Source organism: Mauremys mutica, chromosome 2 (genome assembly GCF_020497125.1).
Source record: "Mauremys mutica isolate MM-2020 ecotype Southern chromosome 2, ASM2049712v1, whole genome shotgun sequence".
NCBI classification, from domain to species: domain Eukaryota; kingdom Metazoa; phylum Chordata; order Testudines; family Geoemydidae; genus Mauremys; species Mauremys mutica.
Window position 1 is genome coordinate 152,182,402 of NC_059073.1, and position 12,358 is coordinate 152,194,759.

A 12,358-nucleotide genomic window follows, 5' to 3' on the forward strand; every position below is an offset into this window, starting at 1 on the left:
GGAATGCCAGGTGTTCTCAAACTTGTTGTAGTATGCACCCCATCCTAACAGAAAGATTGTATGATGGACCACCGGGTCATGTGATCTTCCTTCCCATTCACTTCCCTCTGTATAAGTGATTGTTTAAAATCATTTTGGCAACTACCACAATTAATTACATGGAGGAATAATATGAAAGTAATATAGTTTTGCATCAGAAACATGGAGGGATAGCCAGTTTGCTCTCTGTAGACCACCCTGAAGTTCTCTTCAGACCACCATTTTACAACTACTTCTCAATGTGACACAGAGGGGAAAAGGAGTAAACTTACTCTCTGAGTACCCCTATATGTATGGACACAAGGCAGACTATCTTACTGTAAACACACCTGATATAAGTGTCAGTACTCTATTTCTGCAGTATTCTTATCTGAAGCTGACCAAAGCCGGTAGATGAAACAAAACTCAAGCCTTGATTTCAAACCCAACTTAGTGAATAAAATACTTTGTTAATTTTAAAATGTACACACTCCTTTTTGGACTTATATTCTAGCACTCGAAAGTTTTCTTCTAGGAGGCCGCGCTATAATTCTCATGGTATTTTGTGGTCTGGCTGCAGGCAGATCAGGTGGTTGCCTGCCTAAGTACTGATTTCAGTGTCAGTTTATACATTTTACTTTGCAAATGCCAGTTGGGTGCAAAAATGTTGGTTTTGAACATGCCATGAGCTGTGTCTAGCTTTCAACATGCACTTTAGGCACCCACATTCTAAATCTGGCACTATATTTTCACCAGTGTCCATTTCATGTGTGAAGGGAAGATGTTTGTAAATAAATAACTAAATCTCTTCAAAGGTCTGATGCTATTGGTAATGGCAAAATGCCCATGGCAGGAGCAGGAGCAGGCCCCCAGCATTTTAATATGTCTTTTCAGGCTTGGAGAAATCTTCTTCTTATTATTATTGTAAGTGAGGTGTTTAGAACCAATATTATTCGTAAACATAACTATAGAATCCCTGTTATTAGAACAAGGGAGACAGATGACACTAAAGTGCTTGATACCCCACTAAGTTGGAAACCAGAGTTTCCATGGTGAGCAGATATACAAAAGCAAGCAATATTTGTGGCTGTGTTACTAAACCTGTGAACAAAGAGGTCCAAATACACAATCTTGTCTAAAATTAAGCACCTATATCCAAATGTAGACACCCTAAATATGTGGCTTGTTTTTCAGTGGTGCTAAGCACTCACATGAATGTCAGCAAACCCTGCTGGTGATCTTGGTTTACAAAGTGTGGGGACTCCCAAGCTGCACTTGGAGTTTGGTGTCTTTGCAAATCCAAATGCTCAAAGCCAGACTGGTAACTGCATGGTCCCAAGTGAGTGTTGTTAAAACTGTCAAAGCACACAAGAAATACCCTCCTCTCTAGCTACCTCCTTCCAATAGGGTGTAGTCGGGCTCCCCCTTGCCTTTAGACATCTCTAAAAGGGGAAATTGATTATCCTGTTACTCCCAAACCTATTTACATTTCCAAGGGTGGGCAACTGGCTTGCTTTCCCACACATCACCCCTCCCCTCCAACTTGCTGGTAAGTGTCTTCTGAAGAGTGGGTGCCTGCCCACCTTGCCTTCTCTTCCCCGTTTGCTGAAACTGCTACTTACATTTATGTCAGTGTGGTGCTGAAACAATTACATTATTCTTTTCTTGTTTCCAAAGAAGCAGGAGCTACAGCAAATGCCTTCATCAAAAGGGGCTAAGCTATATAATATGTCAGCAATATTCCTGATCTTTGATTTCTTTTGGAAATTAAAACATCTGTATTTTTTTTTCTAGGAGCATACGTGCTTCAGGTTAAAGCTACAGATGCTGATGATCCAACATATGGAAACAGTGCCAGAGTGGTTTATAGCATTCTTCAGGGGCAACCATACTTCTCCATTGATCCTAAGACAGGTAAATGTTTCATCAGCAACAATATTATCATTTCGCTTTCAAACATTTACATTTTGATTAAACATCCAAGTGGGCGGCAGCATTATTGGGGTATATAGAAATAAATACCTGATGCTGTGGTACACCCAAAGGCCAATCCATAATCATATATTTGCTTTGTGCACAGACTGGGTTTTGAATAAATTGCAACCTGCCATATAGTTTGGAATGTCTAAAGTATGTATGTGTTGAAGAGGTCTTTCCTGATGCACTCTTACTTCCACATTGTTAAGATTGCTTCTGTCTTGAGGTACTGCTCAGTTTGTGTGTTCTCTCTTGTGTTTTCCTGGATGTTTTGACTCCAAATCTCAAGTCTTCATCCTGTTGACTCAATTTGCAGTCTGCTTGCCTAGAATGAAGAATACTTTAGCAGTGATTCTTGTGCTGCATGTTCTTAATTAGAGAATGTGGACAGCTGATTGGTCCCTGCCCTCTTCTTTTGCTGGGGCACAGGATATTGGTCTGAGGTTGTTAGATGTGTTGGCAGAGGAGAAAGGTAGATTGCAATATTTTATCATGTTCTATATTTTTAAATGCTATTCCTGTTTCTATATTTAATAATTCAGTGAAAGAACCAAGAATGTACACACTAAATGCTACAAACGATTGAATGTGTACAGGAATAGTCACCCATATGCCCCTTTCAACAAATGGAATTTCTTCTCCCAGTGAAGCTGTACTTGAATGTCAGATGGCATGTTAAAGACTTTCTCACAGATTAATCAATAATTGAAGATGGGAGATGCACGACACTGTTAGTGCAGAATCTCCAAAGGTCACGTTCCTCTGTCACATGCTCCATTTAGCAGTAGATCATATTGCAGGCTGGCTCAATGACTCTACTTTGAAAATCAAAATCTGACTTTTTCAGACACCTGGAAAAAAATCTTAACCTTAATGCTTCTTTTTGGATTAAATCTTGTGGGAAATGGAGAGAAATTTAAAAGTGAACTGAAAAGCTCTAACCAGACACAAGCTGAATACAGGTGTCTATATTTCTCATGTAACACTTGATGATATCCCCACCAGCATTCCCTGCATTGTTTTAGCTCTTTGGGGTATATGCTGCCTTTTGTTACTCAGTATTGAGTGGAGCAGATGGGCAAAGCTTACACAAGAAGAGACCTTGAAAGTCATGCAGAGGAGAAACCCGATATATCACACATCCACCATCAACCCCTCTGAACATGCTACTCAAGTGGAACTTATATCAGAAATGAGCATATAGATTAATGCTACTCTGAGCAACATTAACTTGCAATATACAAGGGTATATGCAACCCACTAGAGGGGTTATATTCACACCAAGGGAGCTGCTCAAATTAGTATTAACTCATGAACTTCCTTACAAGAAGAGGCTCACATCCTCCATGTCGTCAGACCCCTGACTCTCCATTAATATCACTGTAGGGCAGTCCAGGTGCAAGGCCTGCATAGAACTCATGATAGGAGCTTATACTTGTCAGTCTATTGGCAACCTCATGGACATTGTATATCAGTTCACATTCAATATCTGTATTCGTTGCAAAAAACACAACCAACCAACCAAACAAAAAAAACTTTAAATATTATTCAATTCTGTGGCCCTCTTGGTTAACACTAAAATATTTAAAATAGTAAAAGCTGGGAACATTCAGTGCAGTACTGAATCCATGTGGATCTGTTCATTACAATAAGCCTTGATTTCAAAATTCTAATTTTTTTTTGTGAAGAGGAAGAAGAAATGCAATGGCTTCTTTCCTGTTAATCATTACTCCATATAATGATTTGCTCTACCGAGATTCTTAAATGTGCTCTCTGAAACATCCATATAAACACATGCCTTTTTATAGAAAAGGTTGTTTTACATTTTTATTTAGTCTTTTAATATAGAGTGCAAAGTGAAGGAAAAATATTGCCATTGGACTATTTTTGACATTTAAATTATTCTCATTGATTTTTATTGGAGACAGAGATCTCTTATGGGAAAAGCTACAGATGCTTCCAACTTCCAGACAGGAAAAGCAGCAGGTGATTAGGAACTTCACTGCTAGAGTGACAGCCAATTGTTTATGTACTGTAATCTGTTAGGAAGATTTTTAACAGATTTAAAGCTAACCAATGTTATCTTAAAAAATAATGTAAAAATCAAGGTGAACTGCACCTCTTGTTTGTGAAATATTCTCTGCCTCTTCCATGGAGTGCTGAACACCTCAGTTTTATTTAATTTATTTATTTAACTATTATTATTATTTTGGTCTCTTCTGTTACTATAACAAAGGGAACAATTAATTTCCATATCTGTTTACTCCCTGGACTTGAGTATAAGAAATACATTGTAAAACATTTCAGGATGTTAAGTCATGGAACGGGGAAGAGGTTTCAGAGGAAAACTGATAGTGTTGTTCCAATTTACAAAAGGACTTTTGCCACTTAAAAAAAGAAAACAAATGAAAATACTTCCCTTTCTGTTTTCAGTCTCCAATGACTCCCATTTTTAATGATGCTAGTAGGGCTTTTTAGTATTTTATTCACTTTTTAAATATGTATTTTCAGTTATTTTTATAATCCTGGAGCTTTAACCTCCAGGAGTTCTACCTTGAAAAGTGGAGCCTTTTGAATAGCATCGAGTTTTTGAAAATAAAAGAATCACAACCTTTATTTCAAGACTATGTACACATGTGCTTAATTGTTTCAGACTTTAGTTATTATTTAGTGCTTTAACTGCCATGCTGAGGAAGAAGTCAGTATATTATTTTCAATAATTGTTACTATTATCATCAATGTTACAAATGAAAGAAAACTTCATTCTTATATAATCAATTTATTAGGATTTTTTGATCAGTTGAACCAGTGGTGAATCCAAGCCAAAGTTATTTTTAGACTCCTAACAAGCGTTCTCAACTAATTGATTCCATTCTTACTGGTTGACACACGAGTTAATTGCAAAGAAATAACAAGCATCCCAAGAGAGATTTTTTTTCGTATCACTCTGTGTACATTGTAACAAAAGGGAAAAAGACAGATTTTAAAACCAACCAGCCTAATGTTCAGAGATAATAATTTCTGAAATAATAATAATCCCTCTCCAGCTGTCTTATTTTGTAACTACACAGGCATTAAACTGCCTGCATTGAACCATTTCTGAGAGATATTGTTTAATTATATTGCATTATACGGTGTTGGCTTATGACAAGGTAACATACCTTTTCCCATGAATTTGGTCACAGAATCCTACATTTTTAACATAACAGAAAGAACGCTACAGAAGGTGTCGTTAGATGCCAACTGTTCAAAGTCACTCAAGATTAAAACACAATTGATTAATGACTAACTGTGTGTTTGCAACTGCATGTAGGATATTTACCATACCCTATTCAAAAAGTGCCTGAGCATTTTCAGCAATCGCTGTATCAGGTGAACAGTGATACGTTTTGTAACCAAACACCATTGTTTGTACAGAAGGGATGTTGTCTTGTCCAATGGAACCTCATTACATTGGTGGCGATAGTGGATGTTTTGTTTCAAATGCAGGAGAGTCATAGAGACAGTCTGAGAAGTAGTGATGTCTACTCATCTCTTTCTACTTCTTTTTTTTTGTTCACCCTTCACCTCTTCTTCTCCTACACATGTCTCTCTGCTTTTATCCACACTGCCCCTTATGCCTTTTCCATTCTGAGGTGGAGACATTCACTCTCTTCTCATTCACATCCCTAGTCAAAATTCACTTATCAGTCTTAATTCACCATCCAAAATGTTGTTTATTTAAAGTGGGGGCAGGGGAGACAGGCCCTGAAATACTGCTGTGTAATCAAGCTTCTTTCTGGTCACCCATTGAAATCAATGTGAGTCTCTCTATGGGAGCTGCTGACTGCTGGGCTCTTTTAGAAATCTGAGCACTTCATTCAGATGTCTAAATGGGAACTGCCAGTTGATGAACTCTTTGGGGAATCTGACCATCAGCGTACATAGGAAAGAATATTATTCTGTAAACAGAATCTTTGCCAAGGCTTTGGTTTATATGTATTGTGATTCTCTTTTCTTTTTTTCCTCCAAGGTGTAATAAGAACAGCTTTGCCAAACATGGACAGAGAGGTAAAAGAACAATATCAAGTCCTCATCCAAGCCAAGGATATGGGAGGACAGCTGGGAGGATTAGCTGGAACTACCACTGTAAACATAACTCTCACCGATGTCAATGACAACCCACCCAGATTTCCCAAGAGTATGTTTTATTTTGCATACACTAATTTCAAAAGGAGTGTCATTTATAACATCAATGTGAAGACTCCCTTAAATAATTTCTCGGGTTGGAGGTCAGACAGAAGGGAACCCTAATGCATGATGGAAAAGTATGGAATGGATCTTTGCTAAGACAAGAACTGTTTTAAAGAAAACAAGGTCCAATCTTGCAAGGTGCCAAACATCCAATGGGAAATGAGGATATGCAGGATCTTGCAAGATCAGGCCCATAGCTGGTAGCAGTTATATTTTTTTATAACATAAGTTTGGGGCATATATTTTATCCAGGGAAAGCTGATGTTACTCTTCAAATGACTCCTGATTATAAACTTATTACATTTGAGGGTGAGTCACACTTTTCTGACCTTTTTATTAAAGGTATAAGGTGGAATTTCTCAAAAGAAAAACTAAGAAACAATATTTGGTAAAAGTACTACGAGTCAGAATAATTGTTGTCATGAGCAGGTGCAACTCTGTTGTGCCATCTGGGCCCATTGAGGTTAAGTCTGTACTGGAAAATATTTATGGAATCAGAATAGAGATCATGTACCAAAGATGTTTATATAAATTAGTTGAAATCAGGCTTTTCAGAAATGTGCTCATTTAAAAAAACATTGATTGATAGGGTGATGATTTTCAGAAGCACTAGCACATGCAGATCTTTTTGAAGATTATTGGAGTTGTCAGTGCTCAGGAAGTCTGAAAATTGAGTCCTTGGTATTTATTCAAAACAATAAACTTTGCAAACATGTAGCAATTGTAAACTTCAGTAGTCATGACAAACTATTAGGGTGGCATTCACAAATGTATTTAGGCACCCAACTCTTACTGGTTTCAATGGGAGATAGGAATCTAATTACCTTGGTGAATCTTGTCCTTAGTCGCTAAATGACAGTCAACAAGACAAACTTCTATTATTAGATTAGAATATTTGAATGAACAATTTAGTGATGGCACAGGAGTGTTGACTTTACCACTATTTATATGGTTCTACCTTGTTTTGATTACATTCCTACACGATGAGGAATCCATAACATACTGTAATTACATATAACTGGCTTATTGGCGACATAGGCTCCATATCACACCTATGTCTTCATGAGACTGTTGTTTTCTCTCAAACATTTGTTCTTCCCACCTTCGAGAATGGAATTCACTGCATTTCTGGAGCGATCCCAGTTCACAAAGCCCTTCTTCCAGCAGATTTTCAGGTGTACCTTTGACTCTGCTGCTATGGGCTTTAGTCAGCCCCCCAAATTACTTTATAATGTGACCATTTGGCTTAATAGACTGAAACATTTCAAAGTACAAAGGAACAAAATATACTTTAAAAAAATAGAGATACCAGCAGGTTATTTTTTACACTTCCAGGAAGACAGCTTTAAAGGTCTTATTTCATGTGTGTACTATAGTGATGACTTTTTAGTCCAGTCAAGGCTGTGTGCTGTGGTTAAAATATCAACAGATCACATTTCTCCTCTCCTCTGCATATTGAGAGTTGTAAATATTTTCCCTCTTATTATATCAAATGTCAGAAGTCAATTAATAACAATAGCTCTTGATGAAACAGAAGGGAATAATATCTGAGATGCACAGTGTGTAATGGAAGTAACATATATTTATTATGGCCAAAGGCTAAAATGTGAGAGAATGATATGGGGTATTCCTTTCCAGTAAGGACTTGCATATTCAGGGGTAATCACATCACTGAAACAGTCTTTACTGGGTGTGTCACAGAAGGAACAGATTTAGTTTAAGGAAAAGTAATTACTGCTTTTTCAGAACAGTAATAGCAAAAGCTCTGCTCAATGGGGACTCTCCCATCGGCATAATAGCTATGGCCTCTCACAGAGGTGGATTAGCATCAGTGTGAGAATCTCTCCCACTGACATAGTGCTGTCTACACCAGCGCTTAGGTCATTCTAACTACGTCGTTCAAGGGTGTGCATTTTTCACATCCCTGGGTGACGTAGTTAGTTATACCAGAGTAATTTTGTAGTGTGGACCTGCCCTTGATCTGGACACCCACTTGAGATGGATTCGTCACTCACAGAGGTGCGATTCACAAAGTACTTAGGTGCACCACTCCTATTGAAATCAATGAGTTAGGCACCTAAGTACCTTTGTGAATCCCACCCTGGCTTGTCACAATTAATGTATTTCTAGTGTATATTTTTAGTTTGGTGTTAAGCTTCCATATTAGGCCCAGGCCTTCAAGGCCCTGAATGCCCTCATCTATTTCAATAGGAATTGAGAGATAGAAGGTGGGTGACATAGTATCTTTTATTGGACCAACTTCTGTTGGTGAAAGAGACAAGATTTCAAACTCCACAGAGCTCTTCAGGTCTGGGAAGGTAATCAGAATGTCACAGCTAAATACAAGATGGAAGAGATTGGTAAACATAAGGAGTTAACAAGTTGCAAGAAACCATTCAAGATGAAGTGGGCAATTAACACCTTTGCTGGCATAGGTAGGACAAAGGAGGGTTAGTGGGTTACAGATTGTTGTAATGAGACACAAAACCAGTGTCTTTATGGAGTCCATGATCCATGGCAATTGAGGCATTTGGCATCTCACCAAAGTTGCTCAGGACCATGCAAAATTGGGTCCATTAATGGGGCAACTACTCTTGTTGCCAAAGATGCTGCACATCACACTATTCTATAGAGTGAGAAACTATTCATTATGATAGAATAAGGTTTAGGCTTATTTTCTGAATTCAGTTAGGACTTTTTTCCCAACAAAAGTGAGACAGCCTATATTATTAATACTAGGAAGGAACTATACACTGATAAATAATGGATTTTAAGCTTGCCAAAAAAATTTCAAGCACACACCACCACATTCATTTCACTGAGGCTCCTTAAAAGAGCCAGGTGGGTTTAGACAGAATAGCAGATTCTAGAGATGAAAGATCATTGACTGTCTTGCTGAACATGGCATTTTTATTTAGGAAATACACTTTTGAAAGTATTCAACAGAAAAGTTCCATCTTATGTAATGAAGATGGGCCAGTGAGAAAACAGGAAAACCTTGAAGCATTATACATCTGTGATTGAGCTTTTTGACCCACATTTTGGAAAGCAAGATAATCTGCTTCCACGGACTTTCATATAACTGGAATGATGAATGGTTTTAAGTTTACATTAGTAGGAATATGTTTCCATAGGGGTTACACATGTCTATTATGCATAGGCGTGCGCACGCGGTGTGCCGGGTGTGCCCAGGCACACCCTAATCATGCCTGAGCTCCGTCTTGGAAGGCTGCTAAGGCTGCTCCTCCCCCCTCCCCCGCTGGAGGCTTGGAGGGGGGAGGAGGAAGAGGAGGAGGCGGCTTAGCCCCCCCCCCCGGGGAGATCAGCTGTTGGCAACTGCCAATCAGCTATTTAGCATGCCGCAGCAGCCCTCATTAGCTCTTTGGCTGGCTGCAGCCAATCAGCTGTTTGGAGCGAAGTCCTCGCCTATCAGCTGTTTCCTCTGCTGCTGCTGAAGCTCGGAGACTATAGAGGGAGCTGGGCTGGGGGGACCAGTAGCCAGGCCACGGCAGCTTCTGGGCTAGCTGCAGAGGGGTGGGGAAATGAAGTGGGCAGCCTCTTGGTAGGGGACCGGGGGGAGATGGGCAGGCAGCTTCTCGGCTGGCTCCAGGGGGCTGCTGGGGGGAGCATGGGCTGGGGGCTTTCTCAAGGACTCAGACAGCCAGTCTCAGCCCACCCTGGTGTTTCCCCCAGGACCTGTGCTCCCCCATCAGCCAGGAGAAACCAGCTGCTGACCCTCTTAGTGCTGGGCAGGGGGACAAACCAAAGGACATGGCTCCTTTAAGAAAAGTTCTCCCTTGTGTCTGATGAGTGAAATTGGGCTGGGGCCCACAGCTCGCCCCCTCCCCCTTCTTTACCCATCCAGAGGGGCTTCACTGCAGCCCCAGCCCCAGCTGCAAATGAACAGCCTCCCCAAGTCTGGATGCTGCCCAGACCCCTCCCACACAGGCTCTGGGAGCTTCCCAACCCCTATGGTTCTCTCATGCCTGGGAAAGTAATGCTTGCTCAGCTCAAAGCTGTCTCCCCCTCCCCCATGCCCAGATCAAGCCTGCCTGAGGGGCTTTTCCTCCAAGAGATTAAATGTATCTCCTCCCCCGCCGATCAGCATCCCCTCCTCCCAGTGTAAGGAAGGATTGATTCCTGGATCCCCCTCCTCCCCAGCTCCCAGGGAATTCCTTCCCTTTCATCCATCCCCCTGTATCAGCTTCAAGTCAGGAGATGCTGCCCTTGGGACACCTGAGCTCCTCTTGCTTCAGGGTGCTGGGCTGCTGCAGCCCAGCAGAGGAAGCAACTGGCCCACACTCCCCTGCCTTTGGCCATGGTCCCACCAGGGGCTCCCCTCCCACAAAAGTTGTAGAGTATGTGAAGGAGTCAAAGTGGGGGTGGGCTGCAGCCCTGGGATTGGGAAGAGCTGGAGCAACACAGCAGCCACACAGTAGGATGAATGAATGGGCCATTTCTGTGCTGAGCTGTTGAATTAAATTTCTCTCTGTGACAGGGCATGTAGTTTCTAGGCTGGCCACAGGGGTTGGGGTTTTGGGGGAGACAGAGCTGCTTTGAGTGCGTGGGTGGGAGCAGGTGCTAAACAGAGCTACCTGGAAGTGGGGAGCAGAGAGAGATGGGAAAAGGGACACAGGTGGAGAGCAAGAACTGGGAAACATCAGGAAGGAGAGATACCAATGATAGACACACTTTCAATAACTAGAATGAAAGTGTATACATGTTGAAAATAGCCTCCCCTCAAAACTAGCAGAGTACCCCTCCAGCACCCACACCTCACCCTTAAGGCAGGAGGGGCAGAAAGGAGTGAGCAGCTAGTGGGAGACATTATGGGGAGGGAGTTGGCAAGAAGATGGTGTTCAGCGGGGTCTAGGGGGATGGGGCAGGAAGAGGTGGAGTGGGGGCGGAGCCTTGGATAAGGGGATGGAGCTAGGATGGGGCACCCACCGGCAAAACCAAAAGTCAGCACCTATGAGTCGGGGTGACAGGGTCCCGCCCGCGTAGGGTGTATTTATTGCCTGTACAAACTTCCCCAGCAGCTGCACAAAGTTGTTGTCGTGTCACACAATGAACCCCACACTGCTACCATGACCCCCTCTTGCCCCCCCGCCCAGGCTCACCCAGCCAATCACTGCCTCCCCAGCGCTACATGTGACCTTTGACTTACATCAGTCATAGTGCTCTGCCACCGTTGTGCTCCAGCTTGGTTGGCGCTCTCTGTGCCTGCCCTGTAAATGCCATCACATCATTGTTCAAGGGGATGTCCAGGGGGTGGGGTTTGGTGAGGACTGTGTTCTGAGCGGCGGCGTGGTAAGGGGGCTGGGCCGGGCCAGGGGAGTTGGCTATGGGCCAGAGGGTCTCAGGGGTAGTCAGGGAGCAGGGAATGGGGGCGTTGGATAGGGTGTGGAAGTCGCAGAGGGCCTGTAAGGGGGTGGATATGTGTCTAGGGTAGGGTGACCAGATGTCCTGATTTTATAGGGATAGTCCCGATATTTGGGGCTTTTTCTTCTATAGGCTCCTATTACTCCCCCACACTCCCTGTCCCGATTTTTCACACTTGCTATCTGGTCAGCCTAGGCTAGGGGTTGGGGCAGTCAGGGGACAGGGGGGTTGGATAGTTGGTGGGGTCCTGGGGAGCGATTAGGGGGCAAAGGGGTCTCTGGAGCGGGTGGTCAGGGGACAAGGAGCAAGGGGGGGTGGATGGGTCGGGAGTTCTGGGGATCCTGTCAGGGAGCAGGGAGTGGTTGGATAGGGGTGGGAGTCTCGGAGGTCTGTCTAGGGTGGGGGGGGTGGCTAAGGGTCGGGGCAGTCAGGGGATAGGTAGGGGGTGGGATCCTGGGGGGCAGTTAGGGGCAGGGTCCCAGGAGGGGGCAGTCAGGGGACAAGGAGCAGGGGAGTTTGAGGGTTCTGAGGGGGGCAGTCAGGGGGCGGGAAGTGGAAGAGAGTGGATCGGGGCGGCGGTGGGGCTTGGGCGGGGCTCCCTGGATGCACACTCTGATGAAATGTGTTGCGCACACCTTTGCTATTACGACTAACTCTTCTGATCATGCTGCCATTCTAAATTACTGGGCATGATTTGTAGATAAAGACAGAATACATTTGTAAACATGGAGACCATCTTCTCAGATCC

At 42.7% G+C, this 12,358-nt stretch overlaps 1 protein-coding gene across 3 annotated transcripts in view; it reads left to right on the forward strand.

The window, feature by feature from the left end:
* CDH12 (cadherin 12) overlaps positions 1-12,358 on the forward strand; it is a 914,698-nt gene that overhangs the window by 819,101 nt on the left and 83,239 nt on the right. For all 3 annotated transcript variants that reach the window (XM_045005599.1, XM_045005600.1, XM_045005601.1), the window contains 2 exons: positions 1,813-1,932; positions 6,008-6,175. In XM_045005599.1, coding sequence (XP_044861534.1) covers positions 1,813-1,932; positions 6,008-6,175 — 288 coding nt within the window. The remainder of the gene's footprint in view (positions 1-1,812; positions 1,933-6,007; positions 6,176-12,358) is intronic.